The sequence below is a fragment of the Physella acuta genome, unplaced genomic scaffold (genome assembly GCF_028476545.2).
Source record: "Physella acuta isolate Inbredline_101_S28 unplaced genomic scaffold, ASM2847654v3 ptg000642l, whole genome shotgun sequence".
In the NCBI taxonomy this organism is placed as follows: domain Eukaryota; kingdom Metazoa; phylum Mollusca; class Gastropoda; family Physidae; genus Physella; species Physella acuta.
Window position 1 is genome coordinate 982,702 of NW_026732161.1, and position 22,299 is coordinate 1,005,000.

Here is a 22,299-nt window from a genome sequence, read left to right on the forward strand (position 1 = left end):
ATATACCTATATCTGTGTGTGTGTATGTTATTTTTACCCTCCCGTGGAGTATAAATCAAGCACAAGAGGAAGGCAACATTTTGCTCCCATTAGTTCCCGCTCTCCGGCTAGCCATGTCATAAACCTCACTTTGATATACCCAACCCGACCGTCAGGGCCATCGTTAGAACATCCTGCCGTGTGATGTGTGACGTGTGATGTGGGTGCCAAATCGGGAGGGCCTTCGATGACGTCTTAGGTTACGTTCTGATGAACTGGAGACGGTTTGAAAGGAGAGAAAACCGACCAAAATCGAGTTTAGAGTTATCTCTCTTTGACGTGGATTACGTAGTGGGAAAAAAAAACACCAGAAAAAAAATTTGACATTTTGTTACAGAAGAGAAATACAAACACGATGACATTTTAGCTCCACGCGGAAATCTAATGCATAGTTTTGAGTTACATCTAAGCTGGAGCTTAAACTAAAAAACGTGATGAACCCGGACAATTACCAATAGAAAAATGCCATTTTTTACTTCGACCAGCAAACCAACAGCGGTCTAAGCTTACATAACGATTAAGTAATTGTGTGCGCAGTGTACCTTGTTTGAGGTAATAGAATCGGCAATTTTGTAAAATTATCTGACTAGAATTTGGTAAACAATAAGATAAGACTATGTACGTAGGCGGGCAATAAAGAGGAATGTTGCTAAATCTTGAGGCCGCGTATTTTCAATATGGATTAAATATACAGCTTTAAAATGGTAGAATAATCAACTCAAACATTGTTGTTTGATGGGAATTCATATGGACTGGTGGGAAGGGGGGGGGGGGGAGACGTTTTCTCTTTCAAGTCTGAGTCATCTCATATATTTTTAATTACAACAAACAATTAGTATACATAAAACTGTATACGTCGTACTGTATAATTAATTTTCTATTCAAACTTAATTTTAATCGTTTGCCTTGAACTACACTGCGGAATTATATTTCAATCTATGACCAGTTTTATCGACGAAGTAATTTACTCAGGCTAATTAAGCCTTGGGGTAAGTGATTACTAATGACGTCTACACATCAATGTGACGGTGAAGCTTGGGGAATAAAATAGCTACATGATAGTCCTATGTTGTGTTTCTTATAGACTTTTACTCTCCAGCGGGGTGGGGGGGGGGGGGCACTTGATATTTTTTTTGGGGGGGGGTGGGGTGGACTAAATTTTCCGGGGGGTTGGACACTGGTAAAAGTATATATATCTATACAAATTCCACTTCGTTCGCAGGGGTGAGGTGTGGTAGTCTTTCTTCTTTTAGGCCTTCTATGTCAATGGAGCTAAACTAAACAAGACACATTACTTACCTCACAGTACCTTAAACACCAGAACTGTGTGGTTGAGTGGTAGCCCCAAAATCCATTACTGAAAAGTCCCGAGTTCTATACCCTATGGCGTTCGCCGCAAACAAAATCCCTTCACATAATTATCGACATGAAATAAAACAGATCTTAAAGTCTCCTTCCCCCTGGTGGATGGTTCGTTTTGTTTAAAATGAAGCATACGCTTTTATAGCACAGCATGCGTTAAAATAGGTCTCTAGTTGTCTTAGTATAAGCAAGGAAAAAATATGTTTTGCCGGATAAGAATAAATCGGATTTCTTATGCATGAAGAGTGTAAGTATCCGGATATTTCCCAGGCTATATTTAGCACGTAACCGGAAGCTAAATTATTGGAAATAAAACTGCAGAGACTGGGTGTCTCCTCGGCTACATAAACTAGCAGCATTGTGGGAACATGGCGTCATCAGAGTTGGTCTATTATTAGATCCGGCGGTGTGGGACGAGCATCGAAGGGAGATAATCTCTCGTGCAAGGGAAGTAATTCAAAACCAGTAAATCTTTTATTTATTATCTTGGCTGGCAGCTTGTCGTGGGGGATGATAGGTTAGTACACTAAATATGTTTTGGAGTTGTTTGTTTGTTTGTTTGTTTGTTTGAATATGTGTCTCCATGAATAGGTTAGTACACTAAATATGTTTTGGAGTTGTTTGTTTGTTTGTTTGTTTGGATACGTGTCTCCGTGAATAATGCACGCACTCTTTAATAATGCGAAGAACTGATCGAATAGCAATATCTAGTTTCGTCTCGTCTCAAGTTTAATTAATTAGTTAGGTAGCCCGCGTCTTAATTAAAGCTGAACATTCTTTATAAGTAGTAGTCTAGCTTTGAATTGTCTGATTCACGTTATGGAAAGTAGAAACGGCTGGTTTAAACTTCACCACGCCATATTTTCCTCATCCTAGTGAAAACTCTACATCATCTTTCCTATGCATTGTCAGGTCTAAAAAGTGACCTGTACTTTACTTACTTTTACTACTACTTTAACCCGTAACCTTAATTAACTTAAAGTTCGGTGTCGATAGTCTAGCATCGTGTATCCTCACTGCAATCCAAAGATTAGGGCAGATTTAGACTTTGCCTTACTGCATTGACGTGGGACGTATGGGGGGTAATTGGGTCTGACGTCTTGGGTTAGAGAGACTGACATGATGACGTGGGACGTATGGGTGTAATTGGGTCTGACGTCTTGGGTTAGAGAGACTGACATGATGACGTGGGACGTATGGGTGTAATTGGGTCTGACCTCTTGGGTTAGAGAGACTGACATGATGACGTAAGACGTATGGGGGTAATTGGCTCTGACGTCTTGGGTTAGAGAGACTGACATGATGACGTAGGACGTATGGGTGTAATTGGGTCTGACCTCTTGGGTTAGAGAGACTGACATGATGACGTGGGACGTATGGGTGTAATTGGGTCTGACCTCTTGGGTTAGAGAGACTGACATGATGACGTGGGACGTATGGGGGTAATTGGGTCTGACGTCTTGGGTTAGAGAGACTGACATGATGACGTGGGACGTATGGGGGTAATTGGGTCTGACGTCTTGGGTTAGAGAGACTGACATGATGACGTGGGACGTATGGGTGTAATTGGGTCTGACGTCTTGGGTTAGAGGGCTGACATGATGACGTAGGACGTATGGGTGTAATTGGGTCTGACCTCTTGGGTTAGAGAGACTGACATGATGACGTGGGACGTATGGGTGTAATTGGGTCTGACGTCTTGGGTTAGAGAGACTGACATGATGACGTGGGACGTATGGGGGTAATTGGGTCTGACGTCTTGGGTTAGAGAGACTGACATGATGACGTGGGACGTATGGGGGTAATTGGGTCTGACGTCTTGGGTTAGAGAGACTGACATGATGACGTGGGACGTATGGGGGTAATTGGGTCTGACGTCTTGGGTTAGAGAGACTGACATGATGACGTGGGACGTATGGGTGTAATTGGGTCTGACGTCTTGGGTTAGAGGGCTGACATGATGACGTAGGACGTATGGGTGTAATTGGGTCTGACCTCTTGGGTTAGAGAGACTGACATGATGACGTGGGACGTATGGGTGTAATTGGGTCTGACGTCTTGGGTTAGAGAGACTGACATGATGACGTGGGACGTATGGGGGTAATTGGGTCTGACGTCTTGGGTTAGAGAGACTGACATGATGACGTGGGACGTATGGGGGTAATTGGGTCTGACGTCTTGGGTTAGAGAGACTGACATGATGACGTGGGACGTATGGGTGTAATTGGGTCTGACGTCTTGAGTTAGAGAGACTGACATGATGACGTGGGACGTATGGGTGTAACTGGGTCTGACGTCTTGGGTTAGAGAGACTGACATGATGACGTGGGACGTATGGGGGTAATTGGGTCTGACGTCTTGGGTTAGAGAGACTGACATGATGACGTGGGACGTATGGGTGTAATTGGGTCTGACGTCTTGGGTTAGAGGGCTGACATGATGACGTAGGACGTATGGGTGTAATTGGGTCTGACCTCTTGGGTTAGAGAGACTGACATGATGACGTGGGACGTATGGGTGTAATTGGGTCTGACGTCTTGGGTTAGAGAGACTGACATGATGACGTGGGACGTATGGGGGTAATTGGGTCTGACGTCTTGGATTAGAGAGACTGACATGATGACGTGGGACGTATGGGGGTAATTGGGTCTGACGTCTTGGGTTAGAGAGACTGACATGATGACGTGGGACGTATGGGGGTAATTGGGTCTGACGTCTTGGGTTAGAGAGACTGACATGATGACGTGGGACGTATGGGTGTAATTGGGTCTGACGTCTTGGGTTAGAGGGCTGACATGATGACGTAGGACGTATGGGTGTAATTGGGTCTGACCTCTTGGGTTAGAGAGACTGACATGATGACGTGGGACGTATGGGTGTAATTGGGTCTGACGTCTTGGGTTAGAGAGACTGACATGATGACGTGGGACGTATGGGGGTAATTGGGTCTGACGTCTTGGGTTAGAGAGACTGACATGATGACGTGGGACGTATGGGGGTAATTGGGTCTGACGTCTTGGGTTAGAGAGACTGACATGATGACGTGGGACGTATGGGTGTAATTGGGTCTGACGTCTTGAGTTAGAGAGACTGACATGATGACGTGGGACGTATGGGTGTAACTGGGTCTGACGTCTTGGGTTAGAGAGACTGACATGATGACGTGGGACGTATGGGGGTAATTGGGTCTGACGTCTTGGGTTAGAGAGACTGACATGATGACGTGGGACGTATGGGTGTAATTGGGTCTGACGTCTTGGGTTAGAGAGATTTACATGATGACGTGGGACGTATGGATGTAACTGTGTCTGACGTCTTGGGTTAGAGGGCTGACATGATGACGTGGGACGTATGGGTGTAATTGGGTCTGACGTCTTGGGTTAGAGAGGCTGACACGACGCATTCTGTTGTATTGATCACCCCTATGTTGTGCAATACAAATACAATATGCGTTTATGTCTTGTTCTATTAACGAGACAAGAGATGGAATAGGGAATTTCCCGATTCATGGGGGACTTTCAAGGGGTTTTATTAACAGGGGACAGTCCGTAATCAAATCAAGGTGATATAAAATTCATAGTATTAAGGGTTATTAATATGAATAATTATAAGTGTAATAAATTAATAAGAATATAAAACTGTACTTATATTATTAGCTTTCATTATAGAAAAAAATATAAATTCTTTTATTTTTGTTTAATTTTCAATTAAAACAAAGTATTTCTTTTTTTTAATTTTACATTAATTGCTATTATTGCTATAGTTATTACTTTGTCCTTCTGTCATTCCTTTAACAGTTCTTGCCTTTTAAAATAAACGCAAATCATTAAAACTCCTGAAACATAGTTCTAGTATGTGTGAAACATGAACAGTCACATCGAAAGATAAGTTAAAGAATCAACTTTTGTAAAATGACATAAGATTACAAGTTGAACATATATGATGAACACATAAACTATATCATAATAGAATTCTTTATAAGAAAAGTGAATGTATTTATCAAATTATGGAAGCAAATCGATATGTATAGTAGCGAGCATATTAACTTTGACGTAAATGTAATTATGGTACAGAGTAATGAACTCATAATTTGTGTACGCCAGCTTTAGTGATATTGCTACATCTGTAAGTAATGGCAATGTTGTTCATATAAGAAAGTAAAAGTAAGAGAATGATTTTTAGACCTTTCGATCCATTAGGCAAATGAAGTAGAGTTCATATGTTGCTTGACCTTGACATATGAAGGGAAAGTGTGGTCAGCATTTTGCCCAGGCGTCTTTACATTCCCCAACATTAGTTAGGTACCCATCATAGCTGGATGGACCCAGGGACGTTCTATTAATATGAACACGGATTCGAACTTGAGACTTTCGGGTTAGCAGCCTAACACAATGGTGTTCATATGCGTTGAATCAATCATACCAAGGCTATTTACATGTGCTAAGTAGGTTATACTAAGCCTGATTACATATTCGACACCATTTCAATACAAGGTTGCTTACATATGCTACGGTGACACAACTGTTTTTATATAACAACTACACCTTTGATGTTTACATGTTCACCAAGTTCACACCACCATAGTCCAGTCTACACCAAAATTGTTTACTCGCGATTATTCCATCCCATTTCCCATTTTTACTCTCATTCTCACCCGCCCCACCCTCCCCACTAATCCGCCCCACCCTCCCCTCTAATCCGCCCCACCCCACCCTCCCCTCAATAACCCCAACCAATTTTCTCTCTATCTCCCTACCACCTTATTCCATATTCTGACAATAAGCGTCGCTTGTTGGGTACGTCCAGCCCCTAAAAGTGCCCCGCCTTCATTAGGGCAACTTTACATGCTCTCATGGCGGAATGAAGTGGTTGTTAAAAACTAGTCGCCTATTAGGTCAGACTGGCCTTTGTAGCTAACAGTACATTTACTAAATGTCAAGGTCATAAGTCGCTGACTTTATTGTTAAAGTACAAAAAAATCGTTATGACTTATAATAGTACAACAAAATAATGTATTTGATTTTCTAAAACCACAATAGGGGTCTAATTAAAGTATTGATTTTTGTTATTATTCGGATTGAGAAAATTGCATGGTGTAGTAACTTGAAGGTATTTGCTGCTTCGTAAGTGAACAGAACTGTCGTAGCATAGTTAGTAAAGTTACTCTTTCAGATGTAACGATGCATAGGGCAGATGAAGTAGAGTTCATGTTTTTTTATAAATCTCGGCATATTAAAAGATGGTGTTGTCAACACTATGCACAGCTGCTTTGGATTCCCTAACGTGAGCTGGGTGTACTCAAGGAAGTAATGAGAACTTGGTTCCTGATCGAGATCCGAAGTCGAGATCTTCAGGTTAGCATTCGAGCGCGCTATAACCCGACCACGACGTCCTTAAAACTCTTTTGATGTTATGGTTCTTTGTTGATTTAAAAACATAGCAGAGAGGGGACAAGAGAGACATTGATAAATTGTAACAGAGAGTAGATAAGGGAGAGATAGACCGATAAAATGTAGAAGAGAGTGGACGAGGGAGAGACAGATAAAATGTAGAGAGTGGACGAGGGAGAGACAGATAAAATGTAGAAGGGAGGGGACAAGGGAGAGACAGACAAAATGTAGAAGGGAGGGGACAAGGGAGAGACAGACAAAATGTAGAAGAGAGTGGACAAGGGAGAGACAGATAAAATGTAGAAAGTGAACGAGGGGGAGGACGGGACAGATAACAACATCTAAGATAGATGTGCCCAGTCAGGCAATAAAATTACAGCTGCGGCCTCTGGTCGTGAGTTCATGAGCAAATAGTTTCTCCTCTACAGCGCCTCAAAGTTTCCCCTCCACAGCGCCTCAAAGTTTCCCCTCCACAGCGCCTCAAAGTTTCTCCTCCACAGCGCCTCAAAGTTTCCCATCTACAGCGCCTCAGTTTCCCCTCTACAGCGCCTCAAAGTTTCCCCTCTACAGCGCCCCAAAGTTTCCCCTCCACAGCACCTCAGTTTCCCCTCCACAGCACCTCAGTTTCCCCTCCACAGCGCCTCAAAGTTTCCCCTCCACAGCGCCTCAAAGTTTCCCCTCTACAGCGCCTCAAAGTTTCTCCTCTACAGCGCCTCAAAGTTTCTCCTCCACAGCGCCTCAAAGTTTCCCCTCTACAGCGCCTCAAAGTTTCCCCTCTACAGCGCCTCAAAGTTTCGCCTCCACAGCGCCTCAGTTTCCCCTCCACAGCGCCTCAAAGTTTATCCCAGTACAGCGCCTCAAAGTTTCCCCTCTACAGCGCCTCAACATGGGCTTCAGCTTGAAGTTAGCATAGTTTTGGTAACATGACTTTCTTGTGTAAGGAAATTGTGGTTACATGATTTTGTGATGTAAGGATATTTTGTTACATGTATATGTTGTGTGACGAGTTTTTTGTTGTATGTATTTGTAATGTAAGGAGATTTTTTTTACATGTATATGTTGTGTTTTGAGTGTTTGATTGTATGTATTTGCGGTGTAAGAAGATTTGGGTTACTCTTTTTGTATGGAGATTTTGGTGACGTGTTTTGTGATGTAAGAATATTTTGTGAAATGTATTTATGGAGTAAGGAGATTATTGTCTTTGTAAGGGGATTTTGGATACATGTTATTTTTTGGAGATTATGTCTTTGTGGTGTAAGGATGTGTTGGTTACGTATTTTTGTGCTGTAAGGAGATTTTGGTTATATTTGTTTATAAATAGATCATGGCTTTTTTTGTGGAAGGAGATTTTTATTGTTTTTTAAAATCGTAATGTTCTAAAGATGTTTTTTTTTTTGTTAGAAGTTATTCTAAGCATTGAATAGGATTGGATTCAATTTGGAATAGGGAGAAAATACATCGACTGAGTAGAAACACGGTATTTCAATTCAAAATCATTATATATGTATATGGCTATACATATATATATATATATATATATATATATATATATATATATATATATATATATATATATATATATATATATATATATATATATAATTTATGATAAAATCGGTATGACTACAGTTAGAATAAATCAACCCTTTTGCACCAAAACCCACAACATAGCACCTGATGCTAAAACCTCTACTCAACCTCACCCTTCTCCCACCTCCAGCCAGTCCTTTCCCCCCCCCCCCCCCTCACATCTCTTTAACACGTCCCTTCGAATTTGAAATTATATAATTTTTTTCCTTTTTCCAGACGATTGAGGGGGGGGGGGTGCTGAATCTGTTGAGTAGGGGCATTTATTTTCAGGAACGACAACTCGAAAAAAATTTCAATAATTTTGTGGAAGTTTTTATGCCTGAGAGGCGTATAACTGAAAATAAGGAAGAAACACTTTGGGCCTTATTAGAAAGAAACCTAACACAATGTGTCTGATATGAATCTTTATTGCACTCGGAACATTCTCATTCATTTTCGTTCTTTTTAGAGGATAGTTCTGTAAATATGAATATAATGTTCAATTTTATTATGAAAGGCGGTTCTACATCAACGGTTTGAAATGGGTTAATAGAAATTCCATAGCCGATTACACTGTCATTCAAGTTCATGTTCGCTACACAAATACTACGCTACGCAGATTTAGATTAAAACCATATTGGCACGAACTTAGCTTCAAAATAGCAAAGAACAGAAAGATTCAATAACTAAATGTCTAGACATGGTACGTACTACCAAGAGAACCATCTTGGTACAAATTAGCGCCAAAATAAAATAAGACTCAATAACTTATAAATAGACCACCACAAATACTACCAAGAGAACCATCTTGGTACAAATTAGCACCAAAATAACAAAAAGGCTTAATAACTTATAAATAGACCACCACAAATACTACCAAGAGAACCATCTTGGTACAATTTAGCACCAAAATAACAAAAAGACTCAATAACTAATAAATAGACCCCACAAATACTATCAAGAGAACCATCTTGGTACAAATTAGCACCAAAATAACAAAAAGACTCAATAACTAATAAATAGACCCCACAAATACTACCAAGAGAACCATCTTGGTACAAATTAGCACCAAAATAACAAAAAGACTCAATAACTAATAAATAGACCCCACAAATACTACCAAGAGAACCATCTTGGTACAAATTAGCACCAAAATAACAAAAAGACTCAATAACTAATAAATAGACCCCACAAATACTACCAAGAGAACCATCTTGGTACAAATTAGCACCAAAATAACAAAAAGACTCAATAACTAATAAATAGACCACCACAAATACTATCAAGAGAACCATGTTAGTACAAACTTGCACAAAAATATAAAAAAGACTCAATAACTAATAAATAGACCACCACAAATACTACCAAGAGAACCATCTTGGTACAAATTAGCACCAAAATAACAAAAAGACTCAATAACTAATAAATAGACCACCACAAATACTACCAAGAGAACCATGTTAGTTCAAACTTGCACCAAAATAACAAAAAGACTCAATAACTTATAAATAGACCACCACAAATACTACCAAGAGAACCATGTTAGTACAAACTTGCACCAAAATATAAAAAAAGACTCAATAACTAATAAATAGACCACCACAAATACTACCAAGAGAACCATCTTGGTACAAATTAGCACCAAAATAACAAAAAGACTCAATAACTAATAAATAGACCACCACAAATACTACCAAGAGAACCATGTTAGTACAAACTTGCACCAAAATAACAAAAAGACTCAATAACTTATAAATAGACCACCACAAATACTACCAAGAGAACCATGTTAGTACAAACTTGCACCAAAATAACAAAAAGACTCAATAACTTATAAATAGACCACCACAAATACTACCAAGAGAACCATGTTAGTACAAACTTGCACCAAAATATAAAAAAAGACTCAATAACTCAATAACTAGACATCACAACTTCTACCAGGAGCACACACAAAATAAAGTAAAATCAAATCAAAACACAAACACTCACCAAAAAATAAAAATAAAACAATTCACCACAGTTGACGATGTGTCAAGGGAGGTACGTGTGGATGCTTAGTCTAGAAATACGGAGTTCGAGCCCAGGGCAGATGAGGTTCGTTAGCCGGGGACAAAAACCCTTCTAGGCGAGAAAAAACTCAAATTTCAAACAAATGCTGCCGTGTGCTTTCTTTTTCATGGACAAATGGCTTTAAAGAAAATCCAGAAAGAATAACGGGCTGAAATCGAAGTCAACGGGCCATAAAATGCTAGCACGTAATACATAATTAGATTGGAGGTAAAACGAAAAAAAATAATACTACAGTAAAAACTAAAAAACAAAACACACTTGGACAAAAAAAAATACAACATAAATAATAGCACACGAGGATGTAATGTCAAGGTTGTGCATGTTGAACTCTGACCCTTCGTGCGAGTCCACATTCCAGTGCTGAACCAGATACGCTGTGGGGAGGGGGTGGTGTGGTTGGGGGGGGGGGGGGGAGAAGCGTGTCTGGAATTAGTGACGACAAATTACGTCGGGAAGAAGTATAAATGCCAGCAGGATTTAATTTTATCTTGTAGAAGAACTAAAAGGTGTCCTTCTTTCTCACAGTCTACGGTAACATCTACAAAACTCTTATGAAATCTGAATCGTAGCATTTCATTCTTTTATTAAGATATCTGAAGATAGTATTTATTTTATTTTTGCTTTATTAAAATGTAGGAACCTATTTGATACTTAGCATTGTGTTTTTTTAAATACATTAGGATATCAAAACAGATTTTTATATTGTATATTTTAAAACTGAGATATCAACATGCTATTTATAAAACATTTTTAATATAACAAGACTCAGATGTCAAGATTTTTAAAAAACATATTTATAACTATAAGCCACAGCCAAGAATGCTAAGTTGTATGAAATGAAAATGAAAGTACAGAGAAAAGCAAGACACATATGGGCAGTGGTTGCTATTGGTAAACTATGACGTCCGCGCTACAGTCTAGTATGACAAAAGAGGTATCAAGTCCAAAAGAAGATTAGTCCTGTCAACTTTGGTTTAAACGTAAGGTGCTGGAACGATGGCATGGCTTAACTTCATCTACGAATAAACTAAGATGCTGTAGTTTTTTTGACGATTATTACCTCCGTCACATATCGTCACAAAAAGCCAGACCCCCCCCCCCACTAAAATGACGTCACACATCAGCCTACGACCCCCTAAAAAATTGCAGTTGAATTTTTCTTAAAATACGTCTGAACTTTGTCAAATTAGAGTATTTTAATCAATTCCTACTACAATTTATTGAAACTGTTTTCTAAAACGCGAAAAAACGGCTAAAATTCGAGTGTGACGTCTTTTATGGACGACCCCAAATGACCCATTAATGACGTTGTTAAATCTGAACATCTGTGTGAGTGTGCGAGTTTGTAGTTTTTTTAAAGCTGTTCAAATTCTTCATGGATATAGTTTGAAATCAAAAATTAATTAAACGTAAATATATCCAGATTTCTGTTACAAAATGCAGTTTTTTTCTGGATGAGACTTGGAGAAAACGTAGTCATCAATGACGAGATTATTCTGTTTTCTTTTCTTTTTAAACTTAAAATGGAAATGTTATAAAGATAAATATAACAAAACAAGAAATGTAATTAGAATATGTAAATTAGACATTTTTCTTCATTTAAAATTTTTTTTTTTCTAAAAACCTGAATTTAAACTATGACGTGATTCTTTCGTTCATGGTATCTTATTCAAATCAGGTTGTTCCCCTTTACTATAAATTGCTTTGTTTATATGTTATCTCCCCTTTGTTTATTCCTCTCGCGTATAAACTGACAGAGCCGAACTGGGGGACGTGTAAACAAATGCGTGGCTTACTTCCCTTACATGCCCAGCAAGTAGTGCTCGGATCTGAGGGGTAGTAGCTGCACATTTTTTAAGAAGTGTGTGTGTGGAGGGGGGGGGGTAAACTTTGAGGCCTGCTCTCCTATATACAAACACGTGAAACAACAGCCCTTCGATTTTTAACCCACTCTTTCTTCTAAACCTTATTTATAAATTTAAAAAAAACAATGCTGCATCCGGGAACTCGTCTTTAAATTCACCTTATCCCATTGGCGAAAGAGATTTTGTTTTTCGGAAACTAGTCCAACTTAACACGACTGTTAAAATATGAAATCTCGAGTTCAGTTTCACAACTCGGATCTCTTTGACATCCGCGTTGTTAAAGTTTTGATATGTACTGTAACCGGTTTAACGATCATGAAAACCTGAACTAAAAGCTTAAACTATGCAAATTTTGATATGCATTTCAAATTCAAAATAGTTATTTTAAAAACAAAATCCACAAAAGGGTTAATACCGTGACGCGATTCATAATTAAATATCCAATTAGAATGGTAATTACATAAATATGCTTTAAACCTAATTAACTCGTTCTGTTTCTATTAAATGTTTTATCATTTTGCTTGTTTTACAATATCAGATCGTTCTTAATACAAATAAACACTTTCACAGACTCATGCAAGAACAAACACGCTTAATTACACGTACATACACACACGATAATTTAGACACACACGATAAATAACCCACACACACGCTTAATTACACACACTCAAACATACACACGCGCTAAATTACACACACACGCTAAATTACACGCACTCACGCTAAATTACTCACACGCGGGCTAAATTACACACACACGTTAATTTACACACGTAAACATACACACACAGGCTAAATTACATACGTACTAATTGAAAAAATGCACTAGCTAAATTAAACACACACACGCTCAATTCCACACACAAATACGCCGTTATGTAAGCCGATGAGCATCAATATCCAATTACAAACCAAGAGACGCTTCACGTTTTGTTTCATTGACTTAATTATGGCGTTCGTTAATTAAATCATGAGTAATTATACAAGGTAGTCCAACCGTCCTCATATGAAAATAAGTTTAGGTTAGGATGTAACAAAGTGTTTCAGAGTTAGAGTTAGAGCCTCGAAATTTAGTTTCTTCTTTTGGACCTGGTGGTGCGTAGAGCAGATGAAGTAGAGTTCACCTGCTCTCGTTATAAACTGAGTGGACTTAGTGACGTGCCTACCACCGGAGCCCGCGATTAACTCGAATTAGTTTCAAAATTCTCGAAACTGTAAACATAAATGGCGTCGGTGTGGATGTGTGTGGATACGTGTGGATGTGTGTGGATGTGTGTGGATATCACTGCTTAGAATTGATAAATGTAGCAAAGGAAGCATGCTATATATAAATCGAATTCCATTTCCGAATTTCACAATCCAGGGGACCAGTTCACTCGTTAATATGACCTCGGCAGATAAAGGGATAGTGTGGTCAGCATTATATGAGCTACAGCATAATTGGGTGTGGATATATATTGAATACAAATTATGCAGTTAAAAGCATGTAAGGCTGATTGTGTATCACCTGTACAGGATCTTGATTTAATTTGGTCTAGGCGTTGTCTAGAGCGTGCCAGGTGTGTTTAAAATTTGACCCCATTTAGAGTCTTCATTAGATAAACTTTACATCCTGTTGGGCGGATCTGCCAGATTTTTAGGAATATCCTAGACAATTTTTTTTAGGATTAGCAGGCTTCCGAGCCTATACGTTATTTCTCTAAACGTAGATACATAATTTTTTTTTTTTTTTTTTTTTGCAAAACAATTATCATTTTTTTTCAAAAATTGAACTCATGTACTAAATAAACTAATCGAAGACGCTCATGAAAATTTAAATAATTTACTCTACAGTTAAATTCGGAATGCCACACGGCATTTACAGTGTTAATTTGAGACTCATTTGGAATACTTATACAAGAGTACTCAACAAACAACCTTGGCCTACTTCAAAAACGTTTATTTTTGGCAAGGTAATTACGGGCGCCATGACACCGTTAAACGATATCAATGTTCCCACCCCCACATACACCACCAAACCACCGGAATATATTCATAAAAGAAATGTATAGACCGGTTAAAATAAATCTAACACCTCCAATACATATAATCGTTAATCCATAAAGTCAATCGGTTCGATTTTTTTTGATCCAGCAATGTGGACCGGCATCAACATCGATAAGTAACTAGAAAGAATTAGCATACGAATTGGCGTTTAGTCACCCAGTTTTTTGGAAAGTCAATTATGTTTTTTTTTATATTTACTAACTACACTCTTCAAACATCTATGATTCAGTACTTTATTCAATAAAAATAATTTCTATTTATTAGCAGGGACTTTTATCTTAAATAATACATAGTCACGATTTTCTAATATAGGTTTATGTTTATATCAAAGGGCATAACTATAATCAATATATTAATCCTTGTAAGAAAATGGCATCTTGAGATATTAATTAACTAATTGTAATAACATCTAATTAGCTTGTTGGGAAACTGGTGTTTAATCTAATGAACTAATTATGATCTCATATTCTGGTTGAACACTCATTGAACAGCTTGTCTAGAAAATCTGACTAATAAGATGAGGGCAAAAACCAATGATTCTCGAACGGTTAAATCTGGTGGTATTTCCATTATGGTCAGCAATGTATCCTAAATGTTGAGTGCAGAGGTCAGTTTGTGTATTTTCTACTAGTACTGTGGTCAAAGATTTGCTTTATAGAGTTTCAAGTTTTTTTCATATATCGTGATCAATGCATTGTTTGCCTTGTTTGCATTCTGTAATAAAGCGGTCAGTGTTTTGTTTTATAGTACAGATATGAAAATGTTTATGTTGTAGTACAGACTTCTTCTTCTTTCGTGCCCAAGACACATGGTGCAGATGAAGTAGAGCTCAACTAATTCATTGAACTCGGTATATGAATGGATGGTGTGGTCAGCACTATGCCCAGTCGCCTTAGTTTCCCTAACGTAAATTAGGTACCCATCAGAGCTGGGTGGACTCAGGGATTAGTCCACTGATTTGAACCCGGATTCTAACTCTCAGCTTAGCAGTCCAGCTCTCTACCGCTAGGTCATGCCGTCCCTATAGTACAGTGGTCATTGTATATTTTTTGACAAACAAGTACATTTTTATTATTTGTGTGATAAAATGTAAAATATAGGACAAATGAACTTGTGATAGTTGTAGACGACAGTACATAATCTACATTAAATGTAGAATTATAAATGCAAAACACGTATTTTTTCACAAAACTTAGTCGATGTAGCTATTTTTTTTAATGAGATTAAATAATTATCCAATATCTGTTTAGAATTTCTCGACCGCATGATTCGAATATTCAAAAACTATTATTATTCTGTATTGTATTTACCAATATAATACCTATTTGAATAAGATTATTTTTGTAAACCTGTTTATATTCTCCTTAAAAATAATAACTGTTTTAATTTAACGCTGAGAATGACGCACTGAAACAAAACATTAGTTCTCATGTAAAAACATCTCAGCATCAACTGATACCTAAAAAGTAAAGTTTACTATTCTTCCTTCCATTACACAAATTTAAAAAAAAAAAACAACAACAACAACGCAAAGACACACGACCTATGAATTATGAAACAAAAGCTGAGCTAGCATCTCGATCGAAAACATGAAACCATTTTAAAAGAAGTCTATTCACTGATTCACTGTGGGAGTGTATCGTGTTGCGGGAAAATGATGGTATATCTGAAAGGTCGAAATCAATACACGCCAAGAAAATAACAAGATCATCAGTTTATAAACATAAGATCTCCGGGCCGCGCTTGGAAACAAAAATATATCGTCTCAAGATCTAAGTAAACCAAAAAAAAGGTCTTAGCAGCTACCACCGTGTTTATATAACGCCAATTTATTTTGTTTTACCCAAATATGTATAGTGTATGGCTATCAATACAAACTTACTTTTTTTTGTTTACACTTAAAAGCAGCGAGTTGTCTCGCTTGAACAGTTGTGATATAAACGAAAATACCGAGGATGTAATAGTTTATAACTGAAGAGTTCACTTTCTTTTAAACTTTGTTATAGCAGATGTATTTTGATAAGGTATTTCCTGATTTACCGCTGTATAGCGCTAGAAGCATCGCCCCGGGGAGGGGCGGCTTCCTGTGTGGAAACTGCTGAACAAGACGACAGTTAGTACATGACAATACAGGTATCAGTGCATCAGCTTTGAAGCGCACCTGTGGTGTAGGCCTATAGACAGCAAGTACAAGATGTAAATTAAGGAAATGACAGTTGCAGTAGAGTTTATCAGATTGTCGGGTGAACTGTGTATTGATAGACTGGTTGATAGTTTTACGTGGCATTACCATTTAGATTTAATGTATATTAATACAATTTGGATTTGGCAAGTTGCACGAACTCAGAAAGATCCTGATAATTTGCTGGCCTAAAACCATTAGAAATGACGTTCTATGGCAACGGACAAATCAACTGCCAGTTGAAGTAGAGATCCTCCAGAGAAAATGAAAATGGATTCGCCACACACTCAGGAATCCCGTATCCAACATAACAAGACAGGCCCTCACCTGGAATCCATAGGGCAAAAGAAAAAGATGGGCCAAGAAAGACCTGGATGAAGACACCAAGAAGATTGGATACACCTGGAGAGAGTTATAGAGACTAGCCCAGGACAGAGATGTCAGGAAAGCTCTTGTCAGCGGCCTTTGTCCCAGGAGGGGCGACAGGCAAACCGAAACTAACCTAAGTTGCACGAAACATTAAAATTTGAATTCCGAAAGTTTTAGGCTACATTCAAATTTGGATTTGATAAACTTCACGTAACATTAACATTTAGATTTGGCAATTTTCACTTGGTATTAACAATATAATTTGTGTACTATGGCATAATGTTAACATTTCAATTAGATTTCCGTTACAGTTATTTAGATACAAAAAGGCATACACAGTGTTAAGTTAGTAAAAACATTGAAGTCATTGTAAAACATTTTTGTCTAAATAAGAACATCATTGTTTAGTGGCTAGATCATTGTTTTATTTACAACATCATGGTTCTACTAAAAACAACATAATTCTACGAATAACATTGCGGTTCTAGTAATAACATGATGGTTCTTTAGAAAAACCCAATAGCACTAATGCGTACTTTATAGTGAGCTAATGGTACCTCTAAATTAACGTAGACATACATCAACGTCCTTATAACGAATTCAACGCTAAATTTGTCTGGCAAGACAAAAGCACGCGAGTAACGCGATCGCAGACTTCCCATTCTGTCTCTCAACAAATGAGTTCCTTGAACAAACAGCTATTTCTTCCAGACAGGTCTGAACACTGGACACACCCCCTGACAGTTTATCGATATGTTCTACTCCACCTGACATTAATTGTTCCAATGGTCGGCACCTGTCTGGCGCTGAGTTATCAATTGGACTGACCCTGTGTCCTAAACGTACTGACGTGCCCGCGACCTCAAGACATTTTGACCTGAACTTTAGCCTAAAATACTAACTTCACTTCAGAAACTCGTAGTTTCACATCGCGTGCCAAAACTGGAGTCAAGACTACTACCAAAAAATAGCTACATATTCGTAGGTAATTACTTTTTGAGTAGTTCTCTTGCCTGTAGAGCTCTGAGTGCTGATTATTCAGCTCCACCGTGTCCATTTGTAAACAAAATTCAAGTCCACCCAGCAAAGCACTGAACTATCTTCGAGAGACACTCACTCGCTCTGAAAGCTCCTGATTTTTTTTTTAAATCTCACGCCCTGAATTTAATATGATGAGCGCTCTATATTGTGACCACCCTTAATTTTACACACACGCACTGTGACATTCCCTGACTTTACACCCAATGAACTGACAACCCTAAACTCTACCCCCCCTCCCACACATGGACTGACAACCCTAAAATCTACCCCCTCCCCATGATTTGACAACCCTAAACTCTACCCCCATGAACTGACAACCCTAGCCTCTACACCCCTATGAACTGACAACCCTAACCTCTACACCCCCATGAACTGACAACCCTAGCCTCTACACCCCTATGAACTGACAACCCTAGCCTCTACACCCCCATGAACTGACAACCCTATACTTTACATCCCCTCGCCCCTAAATTCCCTTTGATGTACGATGCCATGCACCGCCAACCCAAGACACGTCATAAATCCAGCTTCCCATTTTAACCCCTCTACTCCCATTCATTACCCCGCTCCCCACAAAAAGCCCCCCCCCACCCCCCCCCCCCCCACACACACAACACATATTCCAACGCCCCATCCGCCTGACTCCACTGCACCCAACTACCCTGCTGTAATCTACACAAACACGCACTAGTCACCATTACCCTCCCCCTCTACTACCCAAAACATTGGCAAAGCTCGCACTTTACCCCCTCCACTCTTTCCCCTCCCTAATTTCACCCTAGCTCAAGCTAAAAGTAAATCCTCATTATCTCCCCCCCCCCCACCCTATCCATCTCACAGGCTTCGGCAAGAAAAAATAATCTGGTCAACTAACAGCCAATCTGGGCGAATATCGATATACTCTTCATTCGGAAACTATCATTTACCTTTCCAAATCATCACCACCCCAAGCGTCTCATATCATCACCACCCCAAGCGTCCGACATCATCTCCCGACCCCACGGTCTAAAATTACCCGTCTAACCTGCTTCCTCTGATAGCTTGCCATATCCCCCCCCCCTTTCATTTCCAGCGTGGTCAAGCTCATTAGCACGCCGCCTACACGCACCGAAAAACTCATTAATTATTCAAAGAACAAAAATTAATAAATTACTACGTTGGAAATATTTTAAATAGGTGGTTGCTATTTTGTTACTACAAAATACCATTTTTGGTGAATTTATGATTTTATCAAAACATATTTCAAAATATGTTAAACTATGTATATATATATATATATATATATATATATATATATATATATATACACGGTTTTAAGAAAGTAGGTTTGTGACTAATGAATTTTAAAATTATATATATATATATATATATATATATATATATATATATATATATATATATATATATATATATATATATATATATATATATATATATATATATATATATATATATATATATATATACACGGTTTTAAGAAAGTAGGTTTGTGACTAATGAATTTTAAAATTTTGCAACTTGATAGTATTTAAAGCTTTAGCGTAACGAAAGATCGTGGGCATTTTTTGGGGTCGATTAAATTCAATCCTCTAAACACCTCCTTACACCTGCCTTCGCCCCTGGGTATATGTCTTACCACTTTTACCTATTTCTTTTCACATTTAAACATCATTCATTACAAAAAATAATATGTAGCAACACTTTTGTTTTCAGTTTACTACACGCAACATGTAAAAAAGAAGGTCGATAAAGACAGCAATAAATCATATTTTAGTTCACTCACACTCTACACGTGCAAGTTAATACGGTAAAACACTTATCAGTTTACGATACCGGGGGACAGATTTACGAGGGGCAGACTATCAATGAGAATGTTTACACCATCATCTTATGACAGCTTGAGCAGATAAGATGACGATTCATTGCAGACACTACAGGGTCTAGCCACAATAGGAAAACAATTTATGAGGATTTTTAATTTTTTTAAATTTCAAATACTGGGCCTTAGCAGGTGTGTTTGTTGCGGTTCATGGGTTGGTTAGTGTTGGGTTAGTGTTGGGATAGTGTTGGGTTAGTGTTGGGTTAGTGTTGTGTTAGTGTTGTGTTAGTGTTGTGTTAGTGTTGTGTTAGTGTTGTGTTAGTGTTGTGTTAGTGTTGTGTTAGTGTTGTGTTAGTGTTGGGTTAGCGTTGTGTTAGTGTTGTGTTAGTGTTGTGTTAGTGTTGTGTTAGTGTTGTGTTTTAGTGTTGTGTTAGTGTTGTGTTAGTGTTGTGTTAGTGTTGTGTTAGTGTTGGGATAGTGTTGGGATAGTGTTGGGATAGTGTTGGGATAGTGTTGGGTTAGTGTTGGGTTAGTGTTGAGTTAGTGTTGGGATAGTGTTGGGTTAGTGTTGGGTTAGTGTTGGGTTAATGTTGGGCAAGCGGTGAGTATTAAATAAGTATGATACGATGTTGAACAGGTAATCACTATCTTGTGCATGATTAAAATTTCCTCCGTGTATTTGTGTTTTAAATGGACTATATGCTACTATTGAAACTAACCCGATGCCGTATGTATAAGTGATTATGAAATAACAGTGAGAATAGACGTACAGCTAGTATCACATTACATCTTAACCATGAACCTAACTCTTTGGGACGGCGTGGCCTAGCGATAGAGAGCTAGACTGCTAACCCGAAAATATCGAGTTCGAATCCGGGTTAGAGAACATAACGCTGACCACCATATCCCGAGGTCTTTGTAACGGATTAACTCTACTCCATCTGTTTCATGTGTCTTGGATACGAACGAGAAAATATGATGATAAACGTAACTCTACCCCCGTCACTAGACATTATCCACTCTCTTAACCTACATTATGGTATTGGTGACCTTAGCCTCGAAAAACAGCTATTCTGAAGTGTGAGTATGGCTAATTACCTACCATAGGGGCAGGAATAATCGATTCAACTTTTCCATCATATATTATGCAAACCTAATCAATACTTATACAATATATACAATAGAATTATTCAGGCATAAATGTTTCTGCATCAATTCTTAGCGTATAATTAAGTACCACTTCAAAACAGAAAAACGGGGAGAATGAAATTTCTAAAATAAAATTTAAAAAATTTGAAAAAAAAAGAAAAAAACTCAGCGTTAAGGAAATAAAAGTAAGCATTTCCTTTTGTGGAAATGTTAAATTCCCCAATACTGACAATGTTACATTCCAATGGAGACAAAGTTACTGTGTAAAATGTTTCTTCCCATTATCCTCTACCAAAACTAACCTTTTACTTCGTCTTAATGTGTCTAAAAGCGAAAGGTTTTTGCTTTCACATTTTCAAAAGGCCATCATCAAATCAGTACTGTGAAGGCTTAGCCTATACAATCTTACATTACAATCAATGGTGATCTATACAAACAAAGACATACTTATTTAAAATGGTGAAAGATAATTTGGATCTAATGACAAGGCATCGACCGATGGTATGAGAATCAAAGAACGAAAACTGTATTTTCACTGGCAAAGTTTCATATCATTTTCGTTTGTCTTCAACATTCTTTTTTTCTTCTTCTTGTTTTAAACTTTTGATTGAAGAGGTATTTAAAAAAATTTTTCAAGAGGTATTTAAAAAAATTTTTCGTCAAAGTAAACTCTCCCAGCGGATTGTATTTGGTACATTTTAAGCTAGTTCTGATATTTTTAAATGAACTCGGGTTGAGCTAAGGAAGAGTGCCAGTCCACTTTATCTAGTTAGTTAATTGTTAAACAGTAACACCCACGTAAGTAGCGAGGGAGATGAAGTGGGGGGGGGGGAGGAAGTAGTTATTCAAGGCTCTAGGAAAAAAAAGCTTATCTTGGTTTACTGCGCGTTAATTAAGGTTGTCTAAAGGTTGTCTAAATTAGACTTGTCGAAATGAGACAGTCTCTGTAAGACCGTCTTAGAACGACAGTCTAAATATTACCGTCTATGAAAATAAAACCGTCTAAATATAACTGTCTAAAAAGACCATCTAAATAAGACCATCTAAATAAGACCGTCTACATAAAACCGTCTAAATATAACCGTCTATATAAAACCGTCTAAACAAAACCTTCTAAATAAAACCGTCTAAACAAATCTACTAAATAAAACCGTCTACGAAAGACCGTCTAAATAAAACCGTCTAAATAAAACCGTCTAAATAAAACCGTCTAAATAAAACCATTTATATAAAACCGTCTAAATAAAACCGTCTAAATAAAACCATTTATATAAAACCGTCTAAATAAAACCATTTATATAAGACCTTCTAAATAAAACCATTTATATAAGACCGTCTAAATGACGCTTTCTAAATGAGCCTGCACATTGGTGCCTGCGGTCACAGACCTGC

The 22,299-nt window shown here is 38.0% G+C and overlaps 2 protein-coding genes across 3 annotated transcripts in view; one reads left to right on the forward strand and one right to left on the reverse strand.

The window, feature by feature from the left end:
- LOC131948372 (putative G-protein coupled receptor 139) overlaps positions 1–22,299 on the reverse strand; it is a 159,310-nt gene that overhangs the window by 120,584 nt on the left and 16,427 nt on the right. The gene's annotated exons all lie outside the window — the stretch shown is intronic.
- Positions 6,711–7,693, forward strand: LOC131948407 (uncharacterized). The gene is made up of 2 exons (XM_059310015.1): positions 6,711–6,755; positions 7,220–7,693. The coding sequence occupies exons 1-2, from the start codon at positions 6,711–6,713 to the stop codon at positions 7,691–7,693; spliced, it is 519 nt and encodes a 172-aa protein (XP_059165998.1).